At 52.0% G+C, this 19,168-nt stretch overlaps 1 protein-coding gene across 6 annotated transcripts in view; it reads right to left on the reverse strand.

Moving 5' to 3' along the window:
- The window catches only part of TRPM1 (transient receptor potential cation channel subfamily M member 1), a 74,808-nt gene that overhangs the window by 11,321 nt on the left and 44,319 nt on the right, over window positions 1–19,168 (reverse strand). For 3 of the 6 annotated variants that reach the window (XM_066239072.1, XM_066239069.1, XM_066239074.1), the window contains 9 exons: window positions 16,808–17,036; window positions 15,182–15,304; window positions 14,189–14,320; window positions 12,464–12,592; window positions 9,588–9,839; window positions 7,009–7,201; window positions 4,582–4,602; window positions 3,403–3,547; window positions 1,502–1,704 (listed from right to left, as the gene is read on the reverse strand). In XM_066239072.1, the coding sequence (XP_066095169.1) occupies window positions 1,502–1,704; window positions 3,403–3,547; window positions 4,582–4,602; window positions 7,009–7,201; window positions 9,588–9,839; window positions 12,464–12,592; window positions 14,189–14,320; window positions 15,182–15,304; window positions 16,808–17,036 (1,427 nt within the window). The remainder of the gene's footprint in view (window positions 1–1,501; window positions 1,705–3,402; window positions 3,548–4,581; window positions 4,603–7,008; window positions 7,202–9,587; window positions 9,840–12,463; window positions 12,593–14,188; window positions 14,321–15,181; window positions 15,305–16,807; window positions 17,037–19,168) is intronic. The other 3 variants (XM_066239075.1, XM_066239073.1, XM_066239070.1) reach the window with 2 other exon arrangements.

Genomic DNA, 19,168 nt, shown 5'->3' on the forward strand with positions numbered 1-19,168 from the left:
TTTTTTTTGTATTTTTCTGAAGCTGGAAACGGGGAGGCAGTCAGACAGACTCCCACATGCGCCCGACCGGGATCCACCTGGCATGCCCACCAGGGGGCGATGCTCTGCCCATCTGGGCCATTGCTCCATTGCAATCGGAGCCATTCTAGCACCTGAGGCAGAGGCCACAGAGCCATCCCCAGCGCCCGGGCCATCTTCGGCTGCAGGAAGGGAAGAAAGAGACAGAGAGGAAGGAGAGGGGGAGGGGTGGAGAAGCAGATGGGTGCTTCTCCTGTGTGCCCTGGCTGGGAATCGAACCCGGGACTTCTGCACACTAGGCTGATGCTCTACCACTGAGCCAACCGGCCAGGGCCTAACATTACTCTTTTTAATGTCTATCTGCACAGCAGCGTATTCTCAGCGCCCGTAGTCATGTTTGTTCTGTCCACAGGCAAAAAAAAATTTCAGGTGAGAACGCCAATCAAGAAGCAATATAGAAATATCATTTTTTAAAGATTTTATTTATTCATTTTTAGAGAGAGAAGACAGACAGAAGGGGGGAGGAGCAGGGAGCATCAACTCCCATATGTGCCTTGACCAGGCAAGCCCAGGGTTTCGAACCGGCGACCTCAGTGTTCCAGGTCGACATTTTATCCACTGTGCCACCACAGGTCAGGCAATACAGAAATATCTTAAATAATAGTTTTTTTTTTTTTTATCAAATGTTATTTAATATTTTTCATTAATATTTTAAAACTCTTTCTTACCACATAAGCTAGTTTTGTGTACCTCTTTTATTGTTCTTATTGAAGCATTAAATGCATAAAATAATAAACTACCTTTCGGTATATATACACACACACACACACACACACACACACACACACATATATATATTTATTTATTTATATACTTAAAACAGTCATTAGGGCAGAGAACTGGTCATTCAATTATTCAATATTTGAATCCCACCACCGGATAGCGTCTAGTGTATACTGCATTTCTTTTCCACTCTCCTTAGAGGCAACACGTGCAAGCATTTTGAAAGGAACCCTGATTTGATGCCGAAGGGTCACTTTCAGGGACTCTCTGGACGGCTCCTCTGTTTAAGAGCAGCCTTCCCCATAATTACCGACCAAATCAATGAGGCTGGAATACAACCAGCGCAAGATGAGAAGCGTTAAAGAAAGATGAGCCATTGCGTGGGCAGGTTGTGTCTTCAGCCATTTCAGTAGTTTAATGAGAGATGTCCATGAGATGTCTCCCTGGAACACTCTTTTTGAAATTAGCCCAAGATGGCCCCGGCTGGGTAGCTCAGTTGGTTAGAGCGTCGTCCCGATATATACCAAGGTTGTGGGTTCGATCCCCGGTCAGGGCATATACAAGAATCAACCAATGAATGCGTACATAAGTGAAACGGCACATCGATTGCCCCACCCACCCCCAAATCAATCAATAAAAAAATTTTAAAAAATCAACGAACATTGGCCTGAGATAGAAAGGCAAAAGGTTTTGCACATACTCAGTCCGCGGTCCTGCTCGTCCTGGTCGCCTTCCCTTTTCTTCCGACAGCGGCCACTGAGGCGCATGATGATGATGTAGGCATGGCTCAGCACGATCATGGGCGGGGGCAGGACGGGCCGGTCGTGAAAGGTCATGATCAGCTGGTACCGCTGGAACTTCCAGACTTGGTTAGAGATGGACTTCACTTCGAAGAAGGTGTTGCTTTACGAAGCGATACGTTTTTAGTTAGTCATAGTATAAACATCTGATGTGGATCGTTTTGGTTTTTTTTTTTCCCAGTGCAATCAGAGTTACCATGAAATGACAAGGGACAATGGAATGGTCTTTGAGAGACACCTGGTTCTGACTCTCAGATCACCCTGTCTTTTTGTGTATATCTGTCAACATGGGGCTCGGGTACATGCAAAGGTACTTGACTCCTGTACGTAGTCATGAAGAGTGTTGAAAATTGCTACCCAAGGGGGCACAATGTGGAGGGTAGAGGATGTTATATTGAGTGGGACACTTGCAATCATGTCAACACAATTAATGAAAAATTAAAATTAAAAGCCCTGGCCAGTTGGCTCAGCAGTAGAGCATTAGCCTGGTGTGTGGCAGTCCTGGGTTCAATTCCCCGCCAGGGCACACAGGAGAAGCGCCCATCTGCTTCTCCAACCTCCCCCCTCTCCTTCCTCTCTGTCTCTCTCTTCCCTTCCCGCAGCTGAGGCTCCATTGGAGCAAAGTTGGCCCAGGCGCTGAGGATGGCTCCATGGCCTCTGCCTCAGGTGCTAGAATGGCTCTGGTTACAACAGAGCGACGCCCCAGATGGGCAGAGCATCACCCCCTGGTGGGCATGCCGGGTGGATCCCGGTTGTGCATATGCGAGAGTCTGTCTCTCTGCCTCCCCGCTTCTCACTTTGGAAAAATACAAAAGAAAAAAGAAAAGAAGTTGCTACCAACCACTTTCTTGAAAACCCGCACTGAAGCCCACGCGCTCATATGCTTGGGAAACTTTGTTCCACGTATTTAAAGGTACGAGCTCTTCAGCAAAGCGTGTTTAAGGATTCAAACTTTCATTTCAGTCTACTTTTATTTTGGGTAACGGAATGGATTCCTTATTGAATGTTATTGCTCAAAGACCCGTTGTTTTGGATGGTGGGTCGGGACTGTCCTTGTCTTTTAGCTTCCAGGGAGGGTGGTAAGGGAGTGATTGTTAAATTGGAGTCCCCACCAATGGTTGGGGACCTGCGAGAAGCCAGTTTATCTCTCACGACTTTTACTTTGTCTCTCAAACCTGGAGTTCGAACTCAAGTGTTTTTGGTGCCCTGGTTGGCTCTAAGATTCTATATTTTGGTGATGAATTTTGTTTTTCTTCATAGGTTTCACTTCAGAAGCTACAGTAATTTTGTTCAATGTTTATTAAGCTGTGCACTCCTTGATTGCTTACTCAACACATCGTGCCAAAATGGTCAAGTTTCATAAGGAACCCGATTTTCAATTGGAGCCATTTTTTTCCCCTAGTGTATCAACAACAAGGAGAATACTTTCTATATACTATTACGGCAACTGTCACAGCTTACAGAATCGACATTGCTTTCTGTGCTGCCGATAATTCATTAAAAGCACAGCTAGACCCAATCGTCTCTACCTCTGGAGACCTTCATCTAAGAAAATATTTTTATCAGATTAAAACGCCCCCCCCCAGAGTGTTAAAGATACGAACCAAGGTTTAATTGAAGTGGACTTAAAAATCAACTCTTGACCGATGAACACAGGAAGGATAGTTAAGGTGAGACAGAAAAGACCGCAACATTCTACCCAGCCCTGGTGACATCCTGTGTGGCGGAGGAGGGGAGTACAGAGACAGACCTTGAGACCCGTCAAGGGGTCACTAACACGGCCGTCGGCCGCGACACGTACTTGAACACTGCGATGAGCAGGTTGACCAGTAGGATGTTGGCCACCAGCAGGTAACAGGCCATGATGGCCGGGGTCAGCCAGGCGCCCGGGATGCAGGGAGGGAGACGCTTGCCTTCCTCGTCATACTGGTTGTCCCCGCAGGGAGCTGCAACGAAAAGCCTGTCTTTTTTCTGTGCTTGCTTTTACACACACAGTGAAAAGAGGGAATCGCTTGAAGAGGTTATTAAAGAGCTATTTCTTTTTTTTTTTTTTAATATGATTTTTACCCCCTGGGGGAAAATATCAACGCAGATAAAGAAGATAAGAAACTCCTTTGTGCACTCAGAGGGAGTCATTCTTCACTTGTTAAATTTGTAAACATTTCCCCATATCCCCCCCACCCATTAATTTGAGAGAGAGAGAGAGGGGATGTGAGAGGGGAAAGGAGAGAAGAGAGAATGAGAGAGAGAGAGAGAGAGAAGCATCGACTCGTTGCTTCACTTAGTTGTTCCATTTAGCTGTGCACTCAATAATTGCTTCTTGTGTGTACGAGCCCTGACTGGGAATCAAACCCGTGACTTCAGAGCGCCCGGACAGTGCTCTACCCACCAATCCTCCTGATCAGGGCTCCCCATTACTTTATGGTGTTTCTCCCAGATACAAGTTCTTACTTTTCAAGCAGCTACATCTCTCTCTGTGCTTTTTCTTCTTTCCTATTACCCATTAGAAAGTTACTGTCTCTCCTAATTATTTAACATGAGCCTACATTGGCGTCTGGGTTTCGCTCATCATTAACTCTGGAAATAATTTCGCTGTGGGGTGGGAGGATCTCTCTACCCCCCACCTCCATTATCCATTATTCCCCTGTTCTGGTGCCACATTTGAAAAGTAACCTTTTCTCTCTCTCTCTCTCTCTCTCTCTGTACATTTGAAATACTGCTTTGATCACAGGGGACCTATGTCCTGGAAGAAAAGATAGAATGGTCCCCAACAGGGATGGGTGAGGTGACCTTCATCAGTTTGTAGCCTACGTACTTCTTTACTGATGTACAGTTTTAAAAAAGAGACCGAGACACCAGAAAAACCAGAGAGGTTCCCTGCGCCTGGGGGTAAGACTGTCGCTAATCAGCTAAGGAAGAGACTAATTCACGCACATACACATCGCGGTCTAGTCAAACCATCGTTTCCGCATAAACTTACGATTGATTTCCATGGCGTAGACTACAGAACCACCGACCGGATCGCCGGGTTTTATTTACGTTTTTTTTTTTAGTGGTGGGGGGGGAGCGGGGAGGAGAGAAAATAAGACGACAGTTGAGAGGAAAGTAAAATTATTAACAACACAAGAAATGCAAAGCTCTCCACCGGGGAACTACACATTCACACCTGGAAACGGTGGTCTGTTGAGGATGCTTGTATGCTCTGTGAGTTCTAGGCCATGTAGATATGTTTCACGAGTATTGATTTTTGTCGTGCGTCATAAGCAATAGCAAATGATGATCATTTTAACGTTCAAAGGGAGCCAATCAGGCATCCTTTATCTCCCAACATGCACATCGCGAAGGCACCAATAAATACAAACTACGTATGCAACAGTCAGCTCAGAAATCCAAAACCAACATGAATGGTGTTGCTGGTAAGAGTGTAGCTTCCAATGATCTCTACCTTCTCTCTTTACCCAATTTAATAATAATAATAATAATAATAATAAAACAAGAAAACTGTTACAGCATATGTCTGGACCCGGGGACATTTTCTTTCCTGTCTACCTAGCTGACATTCTTGAAAAGCAAATTAGATTTGTGTGTTCTGGGGTTTACTAAGAATTGACTTTGAGATGCCAGTGGTAATAATGGGTCCTGAATTGTGTGATAAAAGCTAGCCGGGGGCGTTGGGTGAAGTAGTGGTCAGACTGACCTAACTGGCAGCCAACACACAGCCCCGTGGTTCCTACAGAGGGAGGATGTTCAAACTCTCCTCTTCCCGACGGAGACGGAAGGAGACTTGACTTGGGGTGCTGGATGCACAATACAACATGCAGGTGAAGCATTCGACCAGGCGTCCCCAAACCACGGCCCGCAGGCCGCATGCGGCCCCCTGAGGCCATTTATCCAGCCCCCCCACCGCACTTCGGAAGGGGCACCACTTTCACGGGTGGTCAGTGAGAGGAGCACTGTATGTGGCGGCCCTCCCACGGTCTGAGGGACGGTGAACTGGCCCCCCTGTGTAAAAAGTTTGGGGACCCCTGCCTCAGACAATCATAGACTTGACACCTACGTCATTTTATTGACCAGGGTCAGCCCCAATCAACTCACTTGATCTTAGCCAAAAGGCTGAGAAGTGATGGCCCCCAATACATTCAATTAAAAAAAAAAAATTCCATCTCCCAGAGGCCGAGCCCCGGAGACAGGAGATCTCCTATCCACCAGCCACTTTGTGATAACGCCAACGTGCCAATAAAAATATTGGTCCTGCCGTGAATGCTGGACTGCAGAGCCCTGGTGACGGGTGGTGCACTGGCCGTCTGGGTCACAAGGACATGGGAGCCTGCCTTTCCCCATGACAACCTGCTCAGCCTGGGAAGGGGCTGGGGGTGGGGGAGGGCTACCTTCCCCAGACATCCACGCAGGATTGCCGCTGTCTTCCTCTGCTAATGTCCAGATTATTGCTGATAATTTAAAATATATGTATAACACTCCACTAGGAGAGCAGAAACGGACAGCGGTGTGGAAAGAGAGCTTGGGGTGTCTCGCCGATGAGGACGGCATGAGCCACCGGCACCCTGCCATGCCGTGCCCACTGTCCCCTTCTCCCGGCAAAACTCTCAGCTCTGTCTCGGGTGAGGGAAAGGAGACTCAGTGGGAAACACGTGAGGATATCGGCACTGGAACCACCGTCTCGTGTTAGGGTGTCCACCAGGTCCAGCGAAAGAAACAGAAGACTCAGAATTCCAGGGAGTCATTTCTAGACCTGAAGGAGTGACCGACTACTGACCGATGTCTCAAACGCCTACACTTCAGGGAACGGAGCAGTGGTTTGGTTTTAGGATTCTCAAAAAGCTACACTTCCTTTTTTTGTTCTCTCTCTCTTTTTTTTTTTTGTATATTTCTGAAGTTGGAAACGGGGAGGTAGTCAGACAGACTCCTGCATGCGCCCGACCAGGATCCACCCGGCATGCCCACCAGGGGGCGATGCTCTGCCCATCCGGGGCGTCGCTCTGCCACAACCAGAGCCATTCTAGCACCTGAGGCAGAGGCCATGGAGCCATCCTCAGCGCCCGGGCCAACTTTGCTCCAATGGAGCCTCGGCTGCGGGAGGGGAAGAGACAGACAGAGAGGAAGGAGAGGGGGAGGGGTGGAGAAGCAGATGGGTGCTTCTCCTGTGTGCCCTGGCCGGGAATTGAACCTGGGACTCCTGCATGCCAGGCCGACGCTCTACCACTGAGCCAACCGGCCAAGGCCAAAAATCTACACTTCCTAATCTGCACTTGTTTCTCCAAAAAAATCATTCGATGTCTATGGCAGAATAATAATAATACTAATAAATACTTCATTCCCAGAGTAAGACACACCCTTCCATTCCTGCGGGCCTGGTCACCTGCCTCGGAAGCAGGGAAGAGAATCTTACTATGAATTCTAGTCTTACGGTCTATCTGGTCTGCAAACACCTCCCCATAGATCATCCAGTAGGGCATGTAGAAGATGTTCCGGGCCAGCTTCCAGGACGGCTCCTCGTCCGGGTGCAGGATGGCCTGGCGGGCGACCCCGAAGCTCATCAGCACAACCAGCATGATCACCACAAAGTACAGCATGTCGATCATCTGCGGGAAAGGAAACACCTCTCTCAGCGTCTTAGCGCCTGGGCCAAGGCCACTCGGTCGGGACATAGCTCTCCCTGAGGGCTTAGCAGTGCTTTCTCTTTCTTTTTCTCTTCTCTTTCTCTCTCTCTCCTTCCCTTCCTCCCTTCCTCTCTCTCTCTTTCTTTCTTTTATTTTTATTAAGTCAAAGGTGGGGAGGTGGTCAAACACACTCCCGCATGCGCCCGACCCGGATCCACCCGGCATGCCCACCAGGGGGTGATGCTCTGCCCATCTGGGGTGTTGCTCTGTTGCAACCAGAGCCATTCTAGCACCTGAGGCAGAGGGGTCATGGAGCCATCCTCAGCGCCCGGGGCAACTTTGCTCCAATGGAGCCTTGGCTGCGGGAGGGGAAGAGAGAGACAGAGAGAGTAAGGGTGGAGAAGCAGATGGGCGCTTCTCCTGTGTGCCCTGGCTGGGAATTGAACCTGGGACTTCCACACACTAGGCCTACGCTCTACCGCTGAGCGGACCAGTTAGGGCTTTCAGTGCTTGATCAGGATGAAGAAAGCATCTCTCCTTTCCCTCCATCCTGCCCTTTCTATACTCTGTGCCACGCACATAGTTTAGTCTCTTTTCTTTATTTTTTACATTTCTCCATTGATTTGAGACAGAGAGAAGCATCCACTTCTTGTCCCCTCAGCTGTCCCGTTGAGTCATGTGCTCCTTCATTGCTTCTCAGATGTGCCCCGACCCGGGGATCAAACCCACGATGTGTAGCATGCCCGGCCAAAGCCTTATCCACTGAGCCACCTGGCCAGGTATACATCTTACTCTAGAACAGTGGTCCCCAACCTTTTTTGGGCCATGGACCGGTTTAATTTCAGAAAATATTTTACATGACCTAGACAAGCGTCAAGAGTGAGTCTTAGGCCCTGGCCGGTTGGCTCAGTGGTAGAGCATCAACCGGGCGTGCAGGAGTCCTGGGTTCGATTCCCGGCCAGGGCACACAGGAGAAGCGCCCATCTGCTTCTCCACCCCTCCCCCTCTCCTTCCTCTCTGTCTCTCTCTTCCCCTCCCGCAGCCGAGGCTCCATTGGAGCAAAGATGGCCCGGGCGCTGAGGATGGCTCCATGGCCTCTGCCCAAGGTGCTAGAGTGGCTCTGGTTGCAGCAGAGCGATGCCCCAGATGGGCAGAGCATCGCCCCCTGGTGGGCAGAGCATCGCCCCCTGGTGGGCGTGCCGGGTGGATCCCGGTCGGGCGCATGCGGGAGTCTGTCTGACTGCCTCCCCGTTTCCAACTTCAGAAAAATACAAGAAAACCCAACCAAACAAACAAATAAACAAAAAAACATTGTTCCATCTTCAATATAAATAAAACAGAAATAATGTAAGTTATTTATTCTTTCTCTGCGGACCGGCACCAAATGGCCCACGGACCGGTACTGGTCCACGGCCCGGGGGTTGGGGACCACTGCTCTAGAGCAATGCTATTCTCATCTCTTTCTCTGCTTCTCCTCCACTGTCGCCCGTAAACAAAGACCCCTCTAGCAACCAGGACTGTAGGTGAGAATCACAGCACAACATGTGAACACGTGAACACGTGAGGAAAGCTGGGGAGGAGAGGGCGGAGCTATCGAAGGAGGCGACAGACTGTTGTGTGTGCGCCCGTCACTCAAACGCTGAGCGGTCACAGCGGGCAGTGCTCTGGGCACCAGCACAATAGCTATTATAATTTCTCGTTTTGAACGTTCGTTCCTGAATGCGAAGGACCTTGCCGGGATAAACGAGCCCCTGCATCCTTTCGCTCAAAAGCCTCATGCTTCGTGAGAATTATCCCTAAACTTTAGGAGGCTCCCTCCCTTCTGGGACCAATCGGAATGGGGACGTTATTTCAGGTGACGCGGTGAGGACCCGCGCGTTCTGTCTACGCCTCACGTTCTGCAGCCTGTCCCGGAGGAAATGTGGCCACGGGTGTGTCTGGACCTAACGACACACATGGCCTGTGTCCGATCCAGCCCAGAGCACGCACACTGAAGGCTGTCTGGAACACCACTGTGGAACGGCCTGGGGCCCCCTTTGTCCCTGTCTTTCGCTACATGTGAGGAGGTTATCAATCAGGTTATTGATGTGTGTATATGTGTGCATGTGTGTGTGTGTGTGTGCGCGTGTGTTTGCAGAGATGGCCCTTGCCTCATGTTGGTTAACTGGATTTTAAGTCATTGACATGTAGGAGAGCCAGGTATTTCAAAGCAAAAAAACAAACAAACAAACGAAAAAAAAAAAAACGAAGAAAACATGTCTCTCAAAGGAAAGACCAAATGAAATCTACCGGAGTCGTGTCCAAGGCCTGGCCTCATCCTAACCACAGCCCTGGCCTCTCCACTGACCCACGGGGTGTCCGGACTAACCATCTTTCCGATCATCATCACGTAGGGCCCCAGGTACTTGTTGACACCGAAGATGTCCAGGACGCGAATGTACCAGAAGATGATGTCCACACAGTAGATGACGCGGCCGTAGCCCATGTACGGCTGCTTCTGCAGGCGAAGGACAGCGCCGATCATGAACACGGAGATGGCCACCAGGTCGGTGATGTTCCAGTACTCCTGGAGCCAGACTTTTATCTTCTGGCTGAGTTTGCCCGGCTCAGACATGAGGATCTGCGAACCAAATGCCGAGGACCGGTGAGCCGGGCGGGCTGCGTGGGAGCCCTCCTTGCCTTCGCCACGTGGACAGACGGACCCGGTGGAACCCGAGTGTCTGGTTCCCTTTCCTTCCCTGCTGGGGACCTCCTGACACTGGGCCTCTCGGGGCGGGGGAGGCAAAGGTATCCAGAAAAGGAAATTCCACGGAATCCTCTGTGTTCCCAGATTTGGGATTTCACAGGCTCTCAGGAAATGCCTTCTCCATGTCTGTCCTCCGGCTCTAATGAAAGCCACTGCCTGTTGATCTCTTTCCTAACTCCCCAAACATCCAGGAGGGAAGCCCTGGAGTGGAGATGCACCCGTGTGGTCCCACGCACGGGCCCTCCACCGCCGGGGAAGAGAGCAGAATCCGGTGAAGAGATAGATGTTTATCTGCCAGAATCCCTTTGCAACTTGGGAGAAGTCATGGGAAAGTTAACCTTGACTTTCTCCTACGTGAGCTTCTACCCTTGGAAAATCACGGATTTAAAAGTAACTACTTCTGCCCTGGCTGGGCGGCTCAGTGGATAAAAGCATCGTCCCGGTGCACCAGAGGTCAAAGGTTTGACCCCCGGTCAGGGCACGTAGGAGAAGCAATCAATGAATGTACAACTAAGTGGAACAGCTAAGTGAGACAATAAGTGGGTGCTTCTCTCCCTCTCTCTCTCTCTCTCTCTTAAATCAATAGAAAAAATTATTAAAAATCACTACCCAGGCATCCACAGAGCAAGCCCCATGGTCACACAAAGGCGTGCAGAAGCGTGAGGACCTGCTGAGAACAGCCACACCCTTGTAGTCGTGACAACTCTGGGTAGTGGGTCCCAGGGACCCCAGGAGTGAGAGGAGGGGGTGACTATCGGCCAACAGAGAAGGGCTTTAACAGTGTGACAACCAGAGATGCCGGCTGATGGCCCCCTTTTTCCTGTCCCCGGAGGGTGTGCTCCTGGCATCAAGCACAAGGTCTGAGTGTGGCTGATGCCCAGCAAGACCACGGTGGCACGGTGCTGTGGCTGGCCCCTTGGGAAACCCTGTCTGGCCCTCTGCAGAGTCTGAATGAAGCCCAACTAGAAGAGGAGGAGGAGGAGGAGGAGGAGGAGGAGGAGGAGGGCTGTAAATTTTTGGATCAGACACTCTTGGGGTTTCTCAGGCTCTCCTTAGACTGACGGCACTAAAGCCACTCTACCCGGGAGAAGTTGCCAGTTATATACATATATATGGGCCCTGGCCGGTTGGCTCAGTGGTAGAGTGTCGGCCTGGCGTGCGGGGGACCCGGGTTCGATTCCTGGCCAGGGCACACAGGAGAAGCGCCCATCTGCTTCTCCACCCCTCCCCCTCTCCTTCCTCTCTGTCTCTCTCTTCCCCTCCCGCAGCCAAGGCTCCACTGGAGCAAAGTTGGCCCGGGCGCTGAGGATGGCTCCATGGCCTCTGCCTCAGGCGCTAGAATGGCTCTGGTTGCGGCAGAGCAATGCCCCAAGATGGCAGAGCATCGCCCCCTGGTGGGCATGCTGGGTGGATCCTGGTAGGGCGCATGCGGGAGTCTGTCTGACTGCCTCCCCGTTTCCAGCTTCAGAAAAATACAAAAAAATAAAATAAAATAAATATATATACATATTATGTAAATGTATATATACATTTTTCAGTTTGGTAAATGGGTCAATAATAATCGCAAAAAGATACTCTCGGTTCTATAACCGAGAAGGAATATGCAGCCCTGCTGTGGGCTTTTTCGGTTCAAGTTCATTGTTTGTTTTTTCTCCGATACAAGCTTTTCTCTTTAGAAATGAATGCAGTGAGTTAAAACCTGCAGATGAGGCCCTGGCTGGTTGGCTCAGCGGTAGAGCCTTGGCCTGATGTGTGGAAGTCCTGGGTTCGATTCCCGGCCAGGGCACACAGGAGAAGTGCCCATCTGCTTCTCCACCCCTCCCCCTCTCCTTCCTCTCTGTCTCTCTCTTCCCCTCCTGCAGCCAAGGCTCCATTGCAGCAAAGATGGCCCGGGCGCTGAGGATGGCTCCATAGCCTCTGCCTCAGGCGCTAGAATGGCTCTGATTGCGGCAGAGCGACGCCCCAGATGGGCAGAGCATCGCCCCTGGTGGGCATGTCGGGTGGATCCCAGTAGGGCACATGCAGAAATCTGTCTCTCTGCCTCCCCGCTTCTCACCTCAGAAAAATACCCCCCCAAAAAACAAGAACAAAAACAGGGAAAGTGTCAACTCCCGAGTCCCCCTGTTCCCAGTGTCACCTCCTAGAAAATGGAGGCAGAATCCGGAGCCTGCTGTGGTCACTGGCTTCTGTCTCAGGTACCCAGCAGCACTGAGGGGCCCGTCCTGGGCGCCCAGACCCGTTTCTATCGCTAGGGGCCACCTCGGTTGCCTTGCGCTTGGAGTACCAAGGTCGCGGTCCTGGGATGCAGAAGCAGCTGTGCGTTCAGCAGGGGCACAGCATGAACTTGGGGGGATGGGGACCCCCGAAAAGGAAAGTCCCACCGCACTCCGGATGCTCCTGGCATGGGTTTTGCCCTAAGACGGTCCCTCGGGGGCGCTGTCGGTGGATTGGAGGGGGGCCGCCCGGGACGGCAGGACGCGGGGAGGGTGGGCACTCACCTCTCGGACTTTCTCCAAGGCCAGGGTCACGATGTAGGAGATGACCACCCACTCCTGCAGGCAGGGCCAGCGTTCCATGCGCACCAGGATGATGTAGTTGAACAGCAGCAGGTAGCCCAGGTACGAGATCTGGAAGACAAGGAGGACAGGAAGAGGGAGGGAGGGAGGGCCGTGTGTCGGTGAAGGCAGATGGCCAGCTCGGGAAGGAAGTCTGCAACCATCGTTCTGGGACGACGCCCGCCCCCCAAAACCCACTCTTCATCGCTGGCCGGGCGGACTCAGGCCGGGGAACACTTCCTCCACATCCCCAGTGCGGACAGAGCACGTGAGGCAGGTGGAAGGCACCGTCAGCATCAGCGCGAGGGGACAGCTGCGGTGGTCGCAGTCGCCCTCCTGGGGGAGGTCAGGAAATAGCACGGAAGTCACAGCACCCTGGGGGGTGGGGAGCTTTTGAATCATTTCCGGGTGCGTCTTCTGCATTCCTGTAGACTGGACCGTGTTACTCACTCTTCCTTGCCTGCCACATACTTTCGTAAATCTTTCCAGGGCTGGTGGGTAGGTGTGGGAGGTTTGGGAAGGAAGAAGAGGAGCCATTGATTGGCTTGGGCACACAGAGCTGTCCTGAGTCCCCTTCAGGAGCACTGACAACAGGGTCCCTCGCTGTCTTGGTCTTTACGAGAGCAAGGTTTGCAGTGACAGGAAGTGGTATGGAGCTACTGTCTGAGCTGTGAACTGGACGACCCTTTAGCTTCAGGGATCCTCGCTGCTACAAGGCCCCTGCTGAAGTCTGGGGGGCCGGGCATGTGCTAATAACTGTCTGTTTGGGTTGGGCATTCTTTTTTTTTTTGTATTGTTCTGAAGTAAGAAGTGGGGAGAGACAGACAGACTCCCGCATGCGCCCGACCGGGATCCACCCGGCACGCCCACCAGGGGGCGATGCTCTGCCCATCTGGGGCATTGCTCTGTCGCAACCAGACCCATTCTAGCTCCTGAGGCAGAGGCCATGGAGCCATCCTCAGCGCCTGGGTCAACTTTGCTCCAATGGAGCCTTGGCTGCGGGAGGGGAAGAGAGAGACAGAGAGGAAAGCGCGGCGGAGGGGTGGAGAAGCAGATGGGTGCTTCTCCTGTGTGCCCTGGCCGGGAATCGAACCCAGGACTTCCACATGCTAGGCTGACGCTCTACCCGCTGAGCCAACCGGCCAGGGCCCCTCCTTTGTTTACTTTTAAATAAGATGTTATTTCCCCGAGTTTGTATGACTAAAGACATTTTAAACAGCCCTTTGTCGTAAAGCAAATAGAACACAAATGCTGTTTTATGAAACGGTGTACTGAGGGCTGGGGTGGCCCCATCCCCACCTACACATCCCTATACGACAAGACAGCTACATCAAGTCTTAGGTGAGGACCTGGATTAGTTCTGGCTTCATTTCCACAACTTATTTTAATTCCGTGACTTGTCAACTCTTTCTAAAGCCCTTCATGTTGTTTTACTCTTTTTTAAAAAAATAAAAATAAAATTTTTTTCAAGGCAACACGGGTTAATGACATTCTGTACATTTCAAGCATCTGTTCTGTCGTGTGCTCTCTCCCCCCTCCTCCGAACTCTAGTCTCCTTCTGGCCTTGACCCGTTTCTGGGTTCTAACCTATCTAACTCTTCAAAATACACTGCATGCCAGGCGCTAAGGGCGGGGGGGGGGGGGCGAGGGAGGGGGCGGTGGCTTCACCGTGTAGAACCAGAACTTGACAATGGGCGCGTTGTAGAATTCACAGATCTTCGTCCCGATGGGGATGCGTCTTTGCTTTTTGTGCGCGTTCTCCTCATCCCCCTTCCTGGAGCCGGCATCGGCGTTCGCGTCCTGGAAGACACGGCAAGCGGGTTGCCAAGTGGGAAATGCAGTGTTTCCCCGGCGCTGGATCGAAGACACAGGTGCCCTTAAAAATAAAGAACAGGCCTGACCAGGCGGTGGCGCAGTGGAGAGAGCGTCGGACTGCGATGCTGAGGACCCAGGTTCGAGACCCCGAGGTTGCCAGCTTGAGCGCGAGCTCATCTGGTTTGAGCAAAAAAAAAAAAAAAAAGCTCACTAGCTTGGACTCAAGGTCGCTGGCTCGAGCAAGGAGTTACTCGGTCTGCTGAAGGCCCGCGGTCAAGGCACAAGAAAGCAATCAGTGAACAACTAAGGTGTCGCAATGCGCAACGAAAAACTAATGATCGATGCTTCTCATCTCTCTCTGTTCCTATCTGTCTGTCCCTGTCTATCCCTCTCTCTGACTCTCTCTCTGTCTCTGTAAAAATAAGGAAGGAAGGAAGGAAGGAAGGAAGGAAGGAAGGAAGGAAGGAAGGAAGGAAGGAAGAGAGAGAAAGAAAGAAAGAAAGAAAGAAAAAAAGAAATAAAGGGCCCCGGGTGGGTAGATGGGTTGGATAGAGAGCATCACCAACCCCCCTACACCAAGGTTGCGGATTCGATCCCCCCGTCAGGGCGCCTACATGAGTCAACGGACGAATGCATAAATAAGTGGAACAACAAATGATCTCTCTCTCTTTCTCTCCCTTCACCTTTCTTTGTCTCTCCAATAATAATCACTACACTTAAAAAAGTAAAGAGTTATAAAAATGTCCTCCATTACTGAGGTTTCTCCATTCCAGGGCTCAGAGAAGCCTCAACGGCCTTGACGGCGAGGACAGACAGAGCACGCCTCCGACCTCGGGGCACACTGACCGCCACCTCCTCCTCCTTCTCCTTGCCGTCCTCGTTCTCCTTGGACGTTTGATACGAGAAGTCGTCGTAGCTGCGGAACTCCAGAAACAAGATGGTGGGGGGGAGGAGAATCCCCATGATCACCTGGGAAGGGCGAGAAGAAAGGAAACGGGGTTTTAGGCTACGTCGGTTCTCAAAATGTTCCCCGGTGCGGGCAGGAAGGTGGAGTGATAGCCTCCAGCGGAACTCAATATTCTCACAGTCTCGGAAGGGGCTCATCCCTGCGCCCGCGTTCGGTGGCTAGTTTGGTTGGGTTCATTGGCAGGACTGCAGGCAGGGAAGAGTGTAAGGTCCACCCAGTTTTGTTTTGTTTTTGTTTTTGTGCTTTTTTTTTGGACAGACAGCAAGGAGTCCTGTGTGGAATTCTGACTTACAAAGCAGAAATCATACATGAAGCTTCAAAGCTTGCAAATCTGTCATTGAACATCTCGTAATATAGGCCCTGGGCAGGCAGCTCCATTGGTTAGGGCATCATCTCAATACGACAAGATTGCAGGTTCGATCCCCGGTTAGGGCACACATAAGAATCAACCACTGAATGCATAAATAGGTGGAACAACAAATCGGTTTCTCTCTCTCTCTCTCTCTTTCTCCCTCTCCTTCCATTCCTCTAAATAAATAAAAATAAAATATAATTATATAGAAAATAAAAATTAAATCACATAAAAAATACTTCTAGTGAAATAAGCCAAATGTATTTTATATAGAAATTACTTAGATAGACCAAGAGTTGGTGGGGGGGGGGTGACTTACAAAAGAAGGACTTGAAGGCCCTGGCCGGTTGGCTCAGTGGTAGAGCGTCAGCCTGGCATGCGAGGGGTCCCGAGTTTGATTCCCGGCCAGGGCACACAGGAGAAGCGCCCATCTGCTTCTCCATCCCTCCCCCTCTCCTTCCTCTCTGTCTCTCTCTTCCCCTCCTGCAGCCGAGGCTCCATTGGAGCAAAGATGGCCCGGGCGCTGGGGATGGCTCCTTGGCCTCTGCCCCAGGCGCTAGAGTGGCTCTGGTTGCGGCAGAGCGACGCCCCGGAGGGCAGAGCATTGCCCCCTGGTGGGCAGAGCGTCGTCCCCTGGTGGGCAGAGCTCGCCCCTGGTGGGCGTGCCGGGTGGATCCCGGTCGGGCGCATGCGGGAGTCTGTCTGACTGTCTCTCCCCGTTTCCAGCTTCGGAAAAATACAAAAAAAAAAAAAAAAAGAAGGACTTGATTGGACTCAGACTAGAAAAGCAGAAGGTGCCTGGGCTCAGAGGTGGGGAGACCTTGTCCTTTGAATCAGGGTGGCCGCTGAGCTCCGTCTGTCAGGACCCTTGATTGGGTCTCAGGCGCTAGGTCACCTGGGTTCAGACCCAGGACTCACACCACACCTAAGTCAGACCTTAAGCCAGTCACTTCGTCTTGAATTTTCAGGGTCTTCCTCTGGAAGACAAGGGTTGTCACGGTGCCTCCCTCACAGGGTGGCTCAGAGCAGTCAATGGAAGTAACCGTGGTCAGCGCTTGGCTCAGCCTGGCAGAGAGCGGGGGGGGGGGGCTCCCAGGGCACCACCCGTCGCCGTGCCGCCCTCCTCGCCACCCTCCGCAACCCGACCTCGCACCTTCAGGCCGGGGTTCTTCCTCATGCGCAGCCTCCCCATCCACATGTCAGTCAGCAGCATCTGGCTGCAGGTGTGCGCGATGAAGTCGCGGTGTTTGGCGGCCACGGCCAGCTTGAGGCAGGTGGAGTTGCTCCAGTTGGTCAGCTCGTAGGTCAGCAGCTTCATGGCGATCTGCTCGTCGTGCTTGTAGGACTGGTCAAGCAGCTCCACGGCCAGCTGGCCGAAGTCCCTGCAAGGAGAGACGTGGAATTTGGGCTGCAGCCACGGCGGCCACGGAAATCCTTCGAGCCCGTGGGGCGTGAGTCTGCAGAGGGGGAACCTGGGAGCTGGGGCTCTGTGCACGGTCACGTTGCGGGGTGACTGTGGTTGCTGCACATGGAGCTCTAGGTAGATCCCCCCAATTCGCCTCTCAGGCCCCAGAAACACAGAGACAAGAAGACAAAGTCCCTTCCCTGGCCTGGTGCCCAAACAGGGACGCAGCTCAGAAAGGACTGCAAAGCCCCCCGTGGCACAGGACGTCAGAAGCATGGTGGTCGCCCCTTCGGGGTGGGGACAGTGGACACTGAAGGGGACAACAAGAGGGCTCGCAGGGGCAGGTAAGGTCCTGTCTCTTGACCTAGGTGCCGGTCATACTCAGGCGATCCATCGGAATCGCAGCCTACCGGAGTGGAAACCCACCAGCCCAAACCGTGGGGACCAGCCCCAGGGGAGGCACATCAGACCTCTCACTGACTGATTGCAGCAGGCTCAGTGAGGACCAGCCCTAAAAACCCCGGGGGCCTCCAGGCCTCTGGGACGGTGCCCGCTTGCGTGAGTTTTACCTCCTGGGGGACCCACCAATTTCTCAGAAGGTGAAGTGATAGGCACCATTTTGAAAAAAAAGTCCAGAATGTTCTGGTCTTCTTAGCAATGGCTGCCTTCAAGGGCAACTCCTTCACCAGGGCCTGGCCTGCTGCGGTTGTATCAGAGCCCTGCTGGGCTGGGGGAAGTGAAATACCCCAACTCCAGTCTGGGCAGCTTGTTCCACAGACGGGGGCAGAGAAACGGAGAGGCACTTGGGAAGGTCAAGTCCCAGGTGCAGTTTCACTGAAGCTGTATCCTTCTGAGTGTGTTTTCTGTTTCATTGTTCTTTTTTCTTTTTTAATTAGAAAAAAAGTTATTTAATTTATTTCCTAATTATGGACTATTCTTTTTCCCCCCAATTTTTATTGAATGTATTGGGGTGACACCGGTTAATAAAAATTATACCGGCTTCAGGCACACGGTTCTACAACACATCACCTGTATGTTGCATTGTGCATTCACCATCCCAAGGGGCTTCACTGTCTTTGCATTAAAATTGTGTGTCAAGCCTGACCTGTGGTGGCGCAGTGGATAGAGCATCGACCTGGAAATGCCAAGGTGGCCGGTTAGAAACCCCGGGCTTGCTCAGTCAAGGCACAGACAGGAAGCAACTACGATGAGTTGATGCTTCCCACTCCTCCCTCCTCTCTCTCTCTAAAAAAAAATTGTGTGTCGCTTGGACAGGCAGTGGCGCAGTGGATAGAGCATTGGACTGGGACATGGAGGACCCAGGTTCAAAACCCTGAGGTTGCTGGCTTGAGTGCAGACTCACCAGCTTGAGCATGGGATCACAGTCATTGGCTTGAGTGCAAAGGTCACTGGCTTGAGCAAGGGGTCAATTGGTCTGCTGTAGCCCTCCCCCCTTGAAGAACTAATGCTTCTCATCTCTCTCCTTCCTGTTTGTCCCTCTCTCTGTCCCTCTCTCTGTTTCAGTCACACACACACACACACTTATGTGCCAGGTGTTTGCATAAGAAACCAGCCAACAAAAGCAATGACAGTCCAGGGACATCTCAGAGAGACAGAAGGAAAAGTACTAGCATGCAAGGCAAAGCGATTCAGGAGCAAGCTTTCTTTTTCTTGTATTTTTCTGAAGTGAGAAGTGGGGAGGCAGAGAGACAGACTCCCGCATGCGCCCGACCGGGATCCACCCGGCACGCCCACCAGGGGCTGATGTTCTGCCCATCTGGGGCGTTGCTCCGTTGCAATCAGAGCCATTTTTTAGCGCCTGGGGCAGATACCTTGGAGCCATTCTCAGCGCCCGGGCCAACTTTGCTCCAATGGAGCCTTGGCTGCGGGAGGGGAAGGGGGGGGAGGAGGAGAAGCAGATGGTCACTTCTCCTGTGTGCCCTGACTGGGAATCGAACCTGGGACATCCACACGCCAGGCTGTTGCTCTACTGCTGAACTAACCAGCCAGGGCCCATGAGCCAGCTTTCAAGGTCATTGTGCTGAAGTGAGAAATTGCCTGTCACCCCCCCACACACAACGAGACAAGTGCTGAGGACAACCGGGCTCT

This window comes from Saccopteryx bilineata, chromosome 7 (genome assembly GCF_036850765.1).
Source record: "Saccopteryx bilineata isolate mSacBil1 chromosome 7, mSacBil1_pri_phased_curated, whole genome shotgun sequence".
Classification (NCBI taxonomy): Eukaryota; Metazoa; Chordata; class Mammalia; order Chiroptera; family Emballonuridae; genus Saccopteryx; species Saccopteryx bilineata.